Raw genomic sequence first — 16676 nt, forward strand, 5'->3', positions numbered from 1 at the left:
TATTGTACTCTCCCAAGAGCTTACTACAGTGCTCGGCACACAATAAACTCTCAATAAATGCCATGGATTAATCAACCAACTGTTGATTAACCTATGTTCTAATCCAGCTTGCTACTTCCATATGCCATGAATACTTCCATATGCCATGATCTTGGGTAAATCACTTGACCTATCTAGAAGATGGTGAGGTAACCAAGGCACAGAATTGGGCAACAGAATTAGTTCCCTGTCTATAACAAGCTTATAGTCTAGAGGGGGGCGACAGACTTTAATATGGTTAAATAGTATGTAATTTAAATATTAGTGCATTAGTGTTGTGAGGTTGGGGGTGAGGCAAATATCAACTGCCCAGAGATCACAGATCCAAGTGAACAGATGACGCAGAAATGAGAGCGAGCCAGGGGAAAAGGGTTTAATCAGGGAAGGAGCTGTGACCTTCCACATTCTGTTGCACTGTACTTTCCAAAGCACTTAGTACAGTGCCCTGCACCTACTAAGCACTCAATAAATACCATTGATTGATTGAGTCCCCCTGTCTCACAACCCCATAACCCTGGCACATCAATCAACTCACCTCTCTTTTTCAACCTACATTTCAATCTGTCTCCAAATCTTTTCGGCTCTGTCTTCACAACATCGTTAAAATCCTGCCGTTCCTCTCCATCCAAACTGTTACTACGCTGATCCAATCACTCATGTCTCACCCTGACTATTCGATCCACCTCCTGATTGACCTCTCTGCCTTCTGTCTCTCCCCTCTTCAGTCTTTACTTTACTCTGCTGCCCCGATCTTTTTCTTAAAGACAAAAAAACACGTTCAGTCCATATCTTCCCACTCCTCAAAAACCTCCTGTGGTTGCCCATCCAATTTTGCATCAAAAAAAACTCCTTACTATCATGTTATGGGCAGGGAACATGCCGGCCAATTCTGTTGTATGGTTTTCTCCCCAATGCTTTTTACAATGCCCCGCACATGGTGAGCACTCAATACCACTGATTGACTGGATGCACTCAATCAGCTCTCCCCCTCCTATCCTACCTCACTCATCTACTATTACAACCCAACTTTAAAAAAAAAAAAAAAAATTTGTTCAGTGCTTACTATGTGTCAGGCACCATACTAAGCAACAGAGTAGATATAAGATAATCGGGTTGGACACAGTCTCTGTCCCACATAGAGCTCACAGTCTTAATCCCCATTAAACAGATAACTGAAGAGAAGTGAAGTGACTTGCCAGACAAGCAGTGGGGCCAGGATTGGAATCCAGGTTCTCTGACTCCCAGGCCAATATCCTTTCCTCTAGGCCATGCTGCTTTTAAAACTTAGATCTTCTAATACCAACCCACTCACTATACCTTGATTTCATCTCTTGCCATGGACCCCTCGCCCACATCCTCCTTCAGGCCTGAAACTCCCTCTCCCTTCGTACCTGACAGACCACTGCTCTCCCCACCTTCAAATTCACATCCAGGAGGACTTCCCGGAATAGGCCTACATTTCCCTTTCCCTCTGTGTTGTCTATGTACTTGGATCTATATCCCTTAAAGCAACCGATTTTCGACCCACCTTCAGCCCCACAGCACTTAAAATAAATATTCTCTTCTTCCTGCCATTTCTATCTGTAATTCAATTTAATGTCTCTCTCCCCCTCTAGACTGATGGCTAGTGCTGGACAGGTCCTTGAAAGAAAGTATCAAAACTAGGCAGTGCCTGAAGGAAGCATTCTGTTACCTGGTTCATTTTTTTAAAAAAAAAAAAATGTGGCTCTGCATTCTCCCTGTTATATTGTATTTGACTTTCTCAAGTGCTAAGCACAGTGCTCGTTACACAGTAAGCACTCGATACACACCATTGACTGAAAACGGATTTTCACTGTCCTCTCCCTGTTTTACTGTATTTTACTTTCTCAAGTGCTAAATATAGTGCTTGTTACACAGTAAGCACTCAGTACATACCACTGGCTGATTGAAAATGAATTTTCACTGTCCTCTAAAGTGAAAAAGGTACCGAGGAGGGGTTTTTTAAGTGGTGCTTTTTGATGGCTTTTTTTTTTTTTTAATTTCAAGGGTTTTCACAGGCGTGGGCCATAATATGACTATTACAAAGGAAGGTTTTTGAGCAGGGAATGGTGGCAGGGGCCTGGGAGGGGAGTGTCCAAGGTCCTTTGGACTCCCAGGTCTGTGCTCTATCCACTAGGTCACACTACTCCTTGCTGCTGCATCTCTATGGTACTTGAATGTAGGTATCAAAACTAGAAAAGCACACAAAGGAATCACTCTGTTGCCTGGATCACTTCTCTTAAATGGGGCTCTGCACATTCTCTCCCCCCAAAAAACCTATAATAGTTATCCATTCCTTCCCACATCAAGTAGAAACACTGGCTTCAACCAATCGATCGCATTCATTTGGTATTTACTGGGTGCAGGGCACTGGACTGAACACTTGGGAGAGAACAAAACAACAGAGATGGTGGGCATGTTCCCTGCCCACACACAAGGATCTTACAGTCTAGAGGGACTCTAGATTGTAAATCACTAGGCACCAAGACTCTCTATCAGCTCTCTCCCTCCTTATCTGCTCTCATCCATCACTAATAATAATAATAATAATGTTGGTATTTGTTAAGCGCTTACCATGTGCCAAGCACTGTTCTAAGCGCTGGGGTAGATACAGGGTAATCGGGTCGTCCCACGTGGGGCTCACAGTTAATCCCCATTTTACAGATGAGGTAACTGAGGCACCGAGAGGTGAAGTGACTTGCCCACAGTCACACAGCTGACAAGTGGCAGAGCTGGGATTCGAACTCATGACCTCTGACTCCCAAGCCCGTGCTCTTTCCCCTGAGCCACGCTGCTTCTCTAACCGGTAATCACTACACCCCAGCTAGCAGGCACCATAATAACTGTGGTATTAAAGCACTTACTATGTGTCATACACTAAATTAAGCACTGGGGTAGATAAGATAATCAGGTCCCACACAGGGCTCCCTGGCTAATTCCTCTCAAACTAATCTGCTCCCTACCACAAGCAGCACGGCCTAGTGGATAGAGCACAGGCCTGGGAGTCAGAAGAGCATGAGTCTACTTCCGGCTCCTCCACTTGTCTGCTGTGTGGCCTTGGGCAAGTCACTTAACTTCTCTGTGCCTCAGTTACCTCATCTGTAAAATGGGGGTTAAGACTGTGAGCCCCAAGAGGAACAGGGACTATGTCCAACCCAATTTGCTTGTATCCACCCCAGCACTTAGGACAGTGCTTGGCACAAAGTAAGTGTTCAACAAATAGCACAATTATTAGTATTATTTCTCACCTCCTCTGCCTTGTTCTCTCCTTCTCTCCTGCCTGGTAATTACTCCCTTCCAATCTGTCAGACCACAGTTCTCTCCATCTTCAAAACCCTTCTGAAATCCCACTTCTTCTTGGAGGTTTTCTCCGATTATTTTTTTCTTTCCCCCAGTTCATAGACTCCCAACAACCACCCAAGCACTTTTACACAAACTCTGCACATAATGTACTCCCAACCCACCTCCACCGTAGAACTTTTTCACATATCAACTTTTCATTTTCTTCTTCCCGTAATTCATTTCCTGTCTGGTTTCCCCACTACACTCTAACATCCCTTGAGGACATGTCCTCTAACTCTACTGTACTCTCCCAGGTGCTTATATCATGCACAGGCACTCGATAAATATGACTGATTGATTGATATATGACAGGGGTGTTCCAAGTCATGCCAGGATTCTTCCCTGAGCCTTCTGGAATCAATCGTATTTTTGAGCGCTTACTGTGAGCTTGGGAGAGTACAATAAAACTGAGTTGGTAGACACAGGGGCAGGGAAGGTGTCTACCAACTCTGTTATACTGTCCTCTCCCAAGAGTTTAGCACAGTGCTCTGCACAAAGTAATCACTCAATAAATATAAGTGATTGATTATAACTGCCCTAAAGAGTGGTAATAGTCAACAAAACTCCAACACAATACAAATCTTCCAATATTCAGTCTCTGCATCAATTCCATTTCTGCCAAAAAGAACCCCAAAAAACTCTGCACACTATCCTCCAAAAAACAAATCAATATTTCTAACATTACTGTAAAAACACAACACCCTAGAACTTTAATCTGTTAAAAACCTTGCCCACTACATCTCTTTAATGTGATTCACTGAGAAGCAGCATGACCTAGTGGAAAGAGCCCGGCATAGGAGTCTGAGGACCTGAGTTCTAATCCAGGCTCTGCCACTTTTCTGCTAGGTATCGTTGGGAAAAATTGCTTACCTCCTTTGTGACTCAGTTACCTCCTCTGTAAAATAGGGATTAAGACTGTGAGCCCTACAGAGGGCAGGGACTGTGCCAACCCGATTACCTTGTTTCTTCCCCACAACTTAATACAGTGCTTCACACATAGTAAGAACTGGAAAAAATACTATTAAAAACTAAACAAAAAACAACAAAAGTATTAGTAGACACATTCCCTGCCCACAAGGATTTTATAATCTACAGAGGGAGACAGATTTTCATATAAATTATGGCTAAGCACAAAAGTGCTGTGGGGCTGAGGGAGGGGTAAATAAAGGTGCAAATCGAGTTCAGGGGTGACAGAAGGGAGTGGGAGAAGAGGAAATAAGGGCTAAATTGGGGAAGACCTCACAAAGATGTACTTTGAAGATGGGGAGAGTGATTGTCTGTCAGATACGAAGGGGGAGGAAGCAAATGGTTGACGGCAAGATAGATGAGATCGAGGTACAGTGAGCAGGCTGGCATTAGAAAAGTGAAGTATGTGAGTTGGGATGTAGTAGTGGGAAATTGGAGAGGTAAGGCAGGAAAAAGTCTAATGAGCTTATTCTAATTGGCTCTAATTAGCTTAATCTAGTGAGAATCTTGACTCCAGTGGTCAGGAGTTCGATGTGTGGACAGTGGCCGAGTCACAGAAAGTTTGACGGGATGGGAGTAATATGGAATGATGTCACTTATGAAGTGCTTACTGCATGCTAAGCCCTGGGAGCAGATACAAAGTTACGAGATTGGACACAGTCCCTATCTCCCATGGGGCTCACAATTTAACTTATCCCCATTTTACAGACGAGGAAACTGAGGCCCAGAAAGATTATATGGCTTGCTCCAGGTCACACAGTAAGTCAGATGTGGAGCTGGGATTTGAATTTCGGGATATTGACTCCAGATGAGACATGCAACTGGGCACAGGATATAGAGCGGTGAGACATGAGAGGCACAGATAGCAAACAATCTTGGCTTCGCTAAGGTACCAGCTGAGTGGGGAAAAGTATAAGGAACGGTTCTGAGTGCAAAAAACATGTGGAACCATAACATACTGCAGAAAGGGAATGAAATTCATAATGTTTGGCAACAGGTTGATAGAGGGGAGAGACAGAGGAGTTAAAGATGATTACCAGACTGGGTGTGCGAGACTCTGTGTGTGTTCATTCAATTGTATTTATTGAGCACTTACTCTGTGCAAGGCACTGTACTAAGCATTTTCTGTGAGAGCAACATTTAGAAGTGGGCAAGTTTAAAAAGGGAAGATGAGAAGTTTGGTTTTAGATGATACTGTTTTGAGGCACTAGCCCAATATCTACATGAAGATGCTCCTAAAGCTATTACTTCAAAACAGTTAGATTTCCAAGACAGTCAACCTTCATCATTTCCTGAAAAATAGGATCCTACCATGATGACGAATTCATCTGTAAATCATCCCTTTGTGCTCACACACATACAAAATGTAATGCTATTCTTTGTCTCTCCTAAGCAAATAATAACCAGCACTAATCTCCAAACTGGGAAGTGAAAACAGATGTCCTCTATCAGGTTAGTCTGCAAATAGAAAGACTTTAAATGGTGGTGATTGATGTGCACTGAAGAAATCATCTTAACCGCCGCAGTCCACAGCAAAAATCTAGTCATCTAACCGCTGGGGAGCACAATTCTAGGAAATTAGAGCATTCTTAAGGAGAGATACTAAAACCAACCAGAACACTGCTCCAGCCCTGTCTATCCTTACAGCATCAGATCACTGATGGCTCCAGAGGCAATAAACAGTAGGAACTCAAAAATCATTCCTAGATGTTGTGCATGGTTTCAACTTCCTTAATTTGCAATTATTTGCCACCCCTGCGTTCTTTTACACCTGGACCGATTTCTTTCAGCCTCTTGATTTCAGCTCTGGGCAACTTTGCATGGTTGGCTAGGGGGTGCTCGGAGTCACAATTACTTATTTCAAAATGAGTGTTAAAATGTTAACAGATGCCATTTCTTTCACCCTTCACCCCCCACCCCAGGAATGTAAATTCCTTAAGGCCAGGGATCATGTCTACTAACTCTACTGTACCTGTGCTCTGATTGATTGAAAGACTACTCCTTACATGAAGAAAGTTTTGCCTTAAGATAATGGATCCAAAAATACTATTCCAAAGAAGGTGGAAATTGGCAGTTAACATTTGGATAATGGATTTCCAACCCACAGCGAATACCTTCAAAAACTATTCTGAATGATATTTATGGTATTTGTTAAGCATTTACTATGCCCCAAGCACTGTTCTAGGCCCTGATGACTTCTGATTGTTAAAACTTGGAAAATTTTATTTATATTTGTTTTAAAACTAGGGTGAATCAACCAGTGCATCTGCCAAACAAGTCACACTTAGTAACCAAGTGAAAAAGACCATCAAATTTAAATAACTTCCTATTAAATGCTGAACACTCTTACATTTAATTTGTCATAAACAGCCCAGTTACCAAACTGAAGGCTGAACAATTGTTCGTTATATAAAACAGCCAAATCTTACAATTGACAAACTAAGTTGTATGTACCATTTTAGCAAACCAAAAATCAGCTGAGTACACATATCTAAAATATAATAAATGCTTGAATCGAAAAGCTTTGAATATTGACTTACCAGTATGTACTATAACTACTGCAATCCATACACACAGTGTGCTGAACTTTCTCTTGCTTTTCTGTCTTCTTATGGTTGTTTAAAGGAATCTGTGCGTCCTCATAATGTTTCTTTGCATGACCGTTTACGTATCTTAAAAAAAAATCAATTTCTATGTTAGCACAGTGCCAGAAGTTGAAAGAGGGAATCACAAATTAAACCAAACCATTTCAACCACCATGAGGAAAAATGAAATAACTGGCTAAACATCAACCTCTTAATTTGGACTTAACTACGACAAAGTTTAAAGCTGACAAATATCACCCTCGAATTGTGGGTCAAATTTGACATGCTAGCTTTCATTCTTTGACTATTAATGTCATTTACTCCTCATTTTACCAAACCTTTGATAGCTGTCCACACAGGGGAGGCAGAAATGAGCAGAAATGAGCAAATTTTTCATTAGGGACCACTGATTGAATTGTACTTTCCAAGCACTTAGTATAGTGATCTGCACACAGTAAGCGCTCAATAAATATGACTGAATGAATTAATTAGGGGAGGAGCATGGTCTAATGGCTAGACCTTGGGTCTGGGAGTCAGAAGGACATAAATTCTAATCCCAGCTCCTCTACTTGTCTGCTATGTGACTTTGGGCAAGTCACTTTGGTTCTGTGACTCAGTTACCTCATCTGTAAAACAGGGGTTAATACTATGAGCCCCATGTGGGACATGGACTGTGTCCAACCCGATTATCTTGTATCTGGCCAAGTGCTTAGTACAGTGCCTGGCACATAGTAGGCGCTTAAATGCCATAGAATAATTTTTAAAAAGAACAGATAAACATGTTCTCCTTTTCACTTGAAGCTATGAGTCCCACGTGGGACACAGACTGTTCCAACTTGATAGTCCTGTGTCTATCCCAGGTCTTAGTACAGTGCTTGGCAATTATTCACTATTATGGAAAGGTAGAACTATTTACATCGGGCAGAGGGAGCAGAATTCATATTTATAGCACTTTCCTTAGAAACACGAATTTTGAAATAATCACTGATGGTTAACAAAATTGACTCCACCGATCTTCCTAAAATTGCCACCGTCTTAACTAAACTCAAATCATGTTTACTATAGATTTTAGATAGCCAAGAGAGCAAATATACTCCGGTTAACCATTTGCTTCATTTGACAGGGTTTTCCTGAAGTCACACCTTGTCATTATCATGCCTCTTATATGTAGAACAGTAGTTTCCAAGATCCGAGCCTCACACTTTGACACTGTGAGTGAGAACACTGGTTTTGTGTCTCCCTGCTCCTCACCTTGCCCTGGTCTTTTCTGGAGGGGGCTGTGATGACAGATCAGACCCAGTCTACTCTTTCCCCAGAGCCATTGCAGAGACAAAAGGGGGGGGGGGGGGGAGAAAAGGAAAGTGCGGGGGGATAGACAGAGAGAGAGAAACCTCTGGGCAACTGGTGCAAGCCTGAATTTTGACTTTGCACTAAGCCTTCTAACAAGCAATGTACTTTGGAAGTGTCCTTTAATTTGGATGTGCCATATACTGCATTAAAAGTATAGTCCCAACTAAATTAGCTGCACCTTTACCAAATGTGCGGCACCTACACAAAATGATTCTCTCAATGTGTAACTCTCCCTGCAGTGGGTACACCCTAATTCATCAATTATTTCATTTGGGTTTGTAAAATGACATCTGTTTTAAAGTGTCCAGTTCCATTCCCCACCCAACTTTGCTATTAAGGTAAGATCCCCAGGAAGTAGCTTTAAAAAAAAAATTAAATATTCTAGAATTGCCAGATGGTTTCTGATAGTTTCAGAGAAATGTAGGTGTTCAGTTATGAGGGACTGTGAGCAGGCTCATCTGCCACGTAACTCAAAGTAAGGGAAGAGCATCCAGGACACAGGGACGGGAAACCACAAGGTTACCACCACATCAAATTCTGGGCTTCAGCGGGAGGGCGGGGGCTCCCTCGTCCCTTCTCTTCCAAATCAGCCGGCGGGAAGGCCAAACTGCACGTGAAGCAGCACAGTGGCCAGCAGTGCTGGAGGTGGAATTGATTGGGAAGTAGAAGGCAATGACAGGATTGGACAATTTTGGGGTACCTTTCTTCACATAATTCAGGAGCAGTCATTACACCTGCCCCATCTCACTTCCCTTCCTTTTACCCCTGTATTTATGCCACTGGCTGGCAATAGACACTGACTCCCGTTTCCAGGAACCTATTTTAACTGTTGTTCGGCAACAGAAAGTTGGCCAAAAATATCTATAGCTTTCAGAAAAAAACAAACGTTGTGAGGAAAGGCAATTATCAATTCAATCAAGCCAGGGCAGAAAATGATGGTCAGTTTGGACTATCATAGCCCAGATTTGGGTATTTTTTAACCTTAGTCTTTGGTACCCAGTTTTATTACAATTCTATGTAATTTGAAATATTCAGTCATTCAATCATATTTATTGAGCGCTTACTGTGTGCACAACACTGTACTAAGCGCTTGGAAAGTACCTATTCCTAGAAGCCCATCTTCATGGCTCGAGGCTTTCAGATTTCTTTTTTATCTAATTCTCTGCCATTTCCTTAAAGAGCTTTAATCTCCTCATCCTTGGATCCAAATGGAGTCAAACAAGCCTGGCCATCCACTGGTATTTCTCTATCTCTTAAAATTTTAGACTGCAGACCACTGAGACAATGTGAACTATATAAATCTTATTGCACTGTAATTCTTACCTCCAAAAATCTAGGGGTGGTATCTGTCTCTTCAAGTATAGATTTTTAAACCCTTCTACTTTTCTTTTTTATTTTAAATATTATCTGAATAATGAATTTGCAGCCTGCCCAAATCCTAGGAATTTCAAGACCACCAAAACCATGTTAAAGAATATATTAAAATATTAAAAGTGCACTCCATCAACAAATGTTCAGTTCCAGGACTGATGGCCAAAAAACCTAAAACTGTTTAAATTTAACTAAAATACAGGAGCTTGCTATGCTACAAATATGGAGGTTATCCTGTGTCCTTTGGCAAGACTCTGTAAAGATGTTTCTGGGGGCACAATATTAATGCTACCAAAATTTGGGGGGGTCCCTTATTCCCCAGATCTGAAAAAGATAATCATTTCTAATCCTCGCAAAAGCTTCAGGTGCCGGCTTGTGTTGAATCACATATGGGTCATCTTGCTTAAGGAAGCAGTGTGCCCAGTGGATAGAGCATGGGTCTGGAAGTCAGAAGCAGCTGGGTTCCAATCCCAGCTCCTCTACTTGTCTGTTGGGTGACCTTGGGCAAGTCATTTCATTTCTCTGTGCCTCAGCTGCCTCATCTGTAAAATGGTATACATAATAAGCATTTAAATGCCTTAAAGGGGGGGGGGGGTGAGTTGTGTGTGTGTCTGTGTGTGTTTGGAGAGAGAGAGAGAGAGAGAGAGAGAGAGAGAGAGAGAGAGAGAGAGAGAGAGAGAGAGGCAACTGTTTGTTTCAGGGAGATGGTACCCTAGAGAGAATATGCTCGATGCTTCTTGATGTGATGCATCAAGGTTTCTAACCTTCACCTGATCTTTCCAACTAGATATTGACCCTACATATTGGGTCAAACATTTCCAAGGAATTCTGTTGGACCAGAATTACACTCTCTTACACTACTGAAAAGAGAAACAGACATCACTGAACTAGCTATGACATTTATTTCTCAAAATTTTCCCTCTATGAACCTCACTTCATTTACAAAACTTTAGAATTCACCTAGGAGGAGTGAGATTTATAATGGAAGCTTTATTTCTAACTTCAAGTATATCATGAGAATGGGGGTGGGGAGGAACAGGTGGATATAATTCACTGAATGCCTATTGTACGCAGCATTTGGGAGAGTGCAAGAGAAGTGCCCTTCCTCAATCAATCAATAGTATTTACTGGGTGCTGGGCACTGTACTAGGCTCTTGAGAACAATAAAATAGAGTTGGCAGACCCCTTTCCTGCCCACAAGGGGCTCATTGTCTAGAGGGGGAGAAAGGCATTAAAATAAATTCCTGATTGGGAAGAGTATAAGGAACTGTACATAACTGCTTTGGGGCTGGGGTCGGGGTAAATATCAAGTGTTTAAGGGATGCAAATTTAATTGCACAGGCAACAGAGAAGAAAGGGTGAATAGGAATAATGAGGGCCTAGTCGGGGAAGGCTTCTTGGAGGAGGTGTGAATTTTTCTCTTCCTTCTTCCCTTTTTTCCCCCTGACCTTTTTCTAGTACTCCCCCTATTTGCTAGACTTAATTCCCCATGCAGCCTCACCCCTGTGTTGGGGTTATAAAAATTATGCAAGTAAATATATTACCTTAATATTGGTGGTACAAGTGTTTAATCAAGCACAGCTTCACTAAAGAGTTCAAAATACGTTACTATGAATAGAACTAAATGAGAAGCAAACAAAGAAAACCACAGAGGTCAGTGAAGCAACACTAAGATGAATTACTTTCATGAAAGTTCAGTACTTACCTTCCACAGTGGACACTTGAACAAGTCAAACAGACCCAAGGACTTTTGTTGGATCGGCACACTATTAAAAAGAGAAACAAACATCACTATACTAGTCATGACATTTGAATCTCAAAGTTTTTTCTCTCTGAATGGCACCTTACTCGATAAGCTGTGTAATTTAGAAGTTGCCTCAGAGGGTGAAACTATACAGCACCCTCTCTGCCTTGTCTCAGGATTCCATTCAGCAGAAAGTAATCTATGAGAATAACTGACGAAAGATCGAAAACTATGTTGCAAAGGCAAGTCGGTATTTACCACTAAATATAAAAATGTCACGACTTTCCTTCCAATAATTAGGATTTTTTTTGGGGGGGGGGCAGGTTACAGCTCCATAAAAGATCAATTTCTTTAACGTATTGGGAAAATAAAATATTTCAAAAATGCCGATTCCATAGGAGGAAGTTTCTTTTGCACTCTGTGCTCCTGCCCACACCTAGAGAGTACCTACAGTGTGCTTCAGTTTTAGGGAGAACCTTTCCAAGTTTCTCCATCATCTCCTTACCATCCTCCTTGCCCTTCTCCTCATTCCCTGCTGTTTCTCAAGGGGAAGCCTCCCATCTATTCTCTAAATCCACCCCTTCTACTTGCTCTACTGACCTTCTCCTCTTTGTTCCTAAGATGTTCCCCTCCCTCACTGTTATCTTCAACCTCTCACTCTCTTGCCTCCTTCCCTTCTGCTCTCAAACATGTCCCAAGTCTTCCCCATTAACCTCTCCCCGCACCCCAGATTACACCCCCCGCCAAACTCCAGAAACAGATCTTTTGCTCCAGCCACTATAACTTCCTCTCCTCCACATCTCTTCTTGACCCACAATAATCAGTCTTTCGACTCCAACCCTCCACTAAGAACCCCCTCTCTAAAGTCACCAATGACCTCATTCTAGCCTAAATCCTAAATCTCCTCAACCTTTCCGTTGCCTTTTTTTTTACACGGTACTTGATAAGTGTTTCCCTGTGCCAGGCACTGTACTAAGCGTTGGATCAAAGATGCCTTTGACACGGTGAATCACTCCTCTCTCCTAGAAATACTTCCAGGTCTTTGTTTTGCTGACCTGAACTAACCTAGTTTTCCTTCTACCTCCTTGACCACTCCTTTCCAGTTTCGTGAAAGCTCATCTCCTTCAACACGTCTTTCCCGATTAATTTCCGGTCAACTCTGGCACTTAGGTATTTTGACACCCAACCTCGGCATTGTGAATGTTCAACTGTTCATTCAAGTATTTATATTGGTTACTCTGCTTGTAATTACTCCTGCCTGTCTTCGAGTTTAAGATCCATTTAGGAAGAGAACGAGTCACTTGCAGGATTCCTACTTTCCAAGTGCTTAGTACCACGCATTGCCCCCAGTGGGCCCTCAATAAAGGCTATAAATCAATGATATTTATTGAGTGCTTACTGTGTGCAGAACAGTGTTCTAGGAGAGTACAAAATATCAGAGTTAGTAGACATGTTCCCTGCCCACTAACCTGATTCTAGAGGGGGAGACAGACATTAAAATACATTATGGATAGGTACACAAGTGCTGTGGGGTTGAGGGTGGGGTGAATATCAAGGACTTAAGGGTACAGGTCCAAGTGCATTGGTGAAGCAAAAGGGAGAAGGAGTACAGGAAAAAAGAAAACTTATTTTATTCCCAATTTCTATTACTGATGTTTGCTAAGGTCTGTCACAAAATGACAAATTCAAACCTGTTATTTTAGATAACACAAAACATCTAGCTTCATTGTCCACACAAGATGACTGAGTTAGTACAATAGGAACTCATTAATAAGAAACTTCCACATAAAATTTCCGGCAACCTACTACGAAATTGAATGCACTAAAAACCTCCAAAGTAGCAGTGTGGTCTAGTGGGAAGGGTGAGGGTCTGGGAGTCAGAAGACATGGGATCTAATTTTGCTTCTTCCACTTGCCTGTTGTGTCAACCCGGGTAAGTCATCTAACTTCCCTGGACCTCAGTTTCCTTCTTATAAAAGAGAAATTTGCTGCTTGTTCTCCCTCCTATCTATACTGTGACTCCACATGGGACAGGGTCTGGGTCTGACCAGGGGTTGGTACAGTGCTTGGCATACAGTAAGTGCTAAACAAAAGCTATCATTATCATTAATGATGATAACAATAATAATAGAACTGCCAGATGTCAAATTCACCCAAAATTGATTTCATGATAAAAGGTTTTAATTAGCATGGCTTACCCTTAACCATCTTAGAAAAAAAAAATTAGGGTATTCCCATCAGGTGGAAAATCTAGATCAATCCCAGTGGTATTTACTGAGTCCTTATGTATTAAGCAAACAGGTGTCAGGGAAGGTCTAAGTCAGGCTGACCCCAGGAAGTGGCTGATGCTTTGCACACCGTAAGCACTCAATAAATATGATTAATAATAAGAACGGGTAGGTGGGCTGCCCAAAGTGACCAACTGCTGCTCTCTCTGGCTCCTTAGCAAAACCAGTGGCAGCATTTGGAGGCCAGGCGGCTACCTGGCTGGTAAGCCCCAGTCAGTCAACCACATTTATTGAGCACTTACTGTGTGTAGAGCACTGTACTAAACGCTTGGGAGAGTACAATTCAACAATATAAATGTGTCTGTTATTTCCTACCCACAACAAATTTACAGTCTAGTGGAGGAGACAGACATTAATATAAATAAGTTTCAAATATGTACATAAGCACTGTGGGGTTGGGAGGCAGGAGATAAATAAAGGGAGCAAGTCAGGACAGTGCCGAACAGCTCCCTCCCTTCTGCCCTCCCCATCTCCCTCAGGCTGCAGCTGCAAAGGACTCTAAAATCTGACAGATTTAGGGTCAACGTCGATCATTTAGAATCCCGCTTCTACATACATTTAAAAAACATTTTAGTAATATTACTGCACTAGTTTGACTTTTATCATGACCTCGGGCAAGTCCATTAATTTTTCTGTGCTTGTTTCCTCAACTGTAAAATGGGGATTGAATACCTGTTCTCCCTCCCACCTTAGACTGTGAGCACCATGAGAGGTAGAGACTGTGTGATCTGATTGTATCTACCCCAGCACTTAATACCGGTGAGCACTGTGGCCTGGTGAAAAGAGAACAGGCCTAGGAGTCAGAGGACCTGGTTCTAATTCCAGCTCCACCACTTGCCTGCTGTGTGACCTTGGGTAAGTCACTTCACTTCTCAGGGCCTCATCTGTAAAACGGGGGTGAAGACTGTGAGCACTATGTGGCCAGGAACTGTGTCCAACCCAATTATCTTGTATCCTCCCCAGTGCTTAGTACAGTTTCTGGTACAGAGTAAGTGCTTAATACCATAATTTTCATTATTATATTGGGCAAGCCATAACTTCTCTGTGCCTCAGTTTTCTCATCTGTCAAACAGGGATTCATTACTTGTTATCCTCCTACTTAGACTGTAAGCCCCAATTAGGACAGAGACTGTTTGCTACCTGAATAACTTGTACCTTAGCCCAGCACTCAGAAAAATGCTCAACATATAGTAAGCACCTAACAAATACCGTAATTAATTCAATGGCTGGTGCATAGTAAGCACTTAAATACCACCATTACAATAATAATTATCACCATCGCTTAGGCTATTGAATTGCCATTTGACATTTGCCTAGCTTGAGAATTGAAAAGAAAAAAAACAAACAATTTTTATTAATACTTTCCTTTCAACTCTACTGAAGTAACACAATTCCACCAAGTTCTGACAACGAAAAAGAAGCTTAAGTCTTAAAACTGATCATGTTTATATATGGAGAGACTTCACATTTTCGGTATACATTTTGCCGTAGTTGTCTTCCTTGTTTCTCCATGTTGAGCTCGCTTTGGCATCATCATCATTAACAAGTATTACCTGCAAGCCCACTGGACAGGTTTCAACATTCGACTTTAGGAAGGCGCTCTGTACAGATAAATCACCTCAAAGGTAACCAGTGAAATTTGGACCAAGGATAAACTCGAAGTAACTCGGAGAGACTCATCCATGGCACAAAACTAAGAATCCTCTAGAGATCCATTTTCATTAGAACTGTTTCAAAGCTTAGTATGCGGCTCACCATTTTGTCATGTTCTAGAGAAACTTTGCCCAGTAGAATTTTTCGACAGTTAACACATTTAATACTGGCTGATTTCCTAGGCACTGAATTCTACTGAATGTCTACGACATGACATTAGACATTGGTTTCCAATGGGTGATGAATAAATATTTCCATATTGAGTTTAAACATAGGACTGTTGGGGGCTAAAAATCAAGGCTATCCCATAAGAAAGACAATTACCCGGACCCACCAGATCTGTGGCTGATCAGGATACAGAGTGTATTTTGGGTTTCTTTCTTGCTTTTATTTTTAATAAAAACAGTTTTTATTATAGCGTCGGTGAATACGATAAGGAAAATAATAGAAGTAGAAAGTTCTGCCAACAACAATGTTACTTATGAACATTATCTGGAGGGAATTATAGTACATGATAGGTCATTTTGAACTCTGTCGGTAGAGTTAGAGAAGCAGCGTGGCTCAGTGGAAAGAGCACGGGCTTGGGAGTCAGATGTCATGAGTTCGAATCCCAGATCTGCCACTTGTCAGCTGTGTGACTGTGGGCAAGTCACTTCACTTCTCTGTGCCTCAGTTACTTCATCTGTAAAATGGGGATTAACTGTGAGCCTCACGTGGGACAACCTGATTACCCTGTATCTACCCCGGCGCTTAGAACAGTGCTCGGCACATAGTAAGCGCTTAACAAATACCAACATTATTATAGTTAAATGTACCATTCAACTTTGTATATCTTTACACTAATGTCACTTAACACCTTCAGTATTTCAGACTTTCTACAAAGGAAAAATTTAAGAATTATTGGGTTCATGAGTCCAAATCTATTCGATATGGGACAACCTGATCACCTTGTATTCTTCCCGGCATTTAGAACAGTGCTTTGCACATAGTAAGCGCTTAACAAATACCAACACTGACAAAAACCAACATCCCAAAAGAGCGCCCGAATAACTGAATCTTCTGGAATAATATAGGTCCAGATATCTTAAGTTCGCAACTACCTGCCAAAATATCTTCAGTATTACCTCAAGTAGCTCAGAAGTGAATTAAAGTCATCTAAATTTCAGAGAGTACTACCCTTCAGAGGTATTGGTCTTTCAGACAAACAGCCAAATAATTCACGTGACCACTGCAGACGAACAATCTTGGGAAAATCCTTAAACTCTCTCTCGAGCTCTCTTTCATTACAGGTTCTTTGAATTTCTCATGATGGCAGAC

General features: G+C 41.7%; 1 protein-coding gene across 2 annotated transcripts in view; it reads right to left on the reverse strand.

Annotated features, from left to right (window-relative positions):
- The window catches only part of USP3 (ubiquitin specific peptidase 3), a 96673-nt gene that overhangs the window by 49864 nt on the left and 30133 nt on the right, over window positions 1-16676 (reverse strand). For both annotated transcript variants that reach the window (XM_029065649.2, XM_029065646.2), the window contains exons 2-3: window positions 11380-11440; window positions 6909-7040 (exon numbers count right to left, since the gene is read on the reverse strand). In XM_029065649.2, the coding sequence (XP_028921482.1) occupies window positions 6909-7040; window positions 11380-11440 (193 nt within the window). The remainder of the gene's footprint in view (window positions 1-6908; window positions 7041-11379; window positions 11441-16676) is intronic.

The sequence above is a fragment of the Ornithorhynchus anatinus genome, chromosome 5, assembly GCF_004115215.2.
Source record: "Ornithorhynchus anatinus isolate Pmale09 chromosome 5, mOrnAna1.pri.v4, whole genome shotgun sequence".
NCBI classification, from domain to species: Eukaryota; Metazoa; Chordata; class Mammalia; order Monotremata; family Ornithorhynchidae; genus Ornithorhynchus; species Ornithorhynchus anatinus.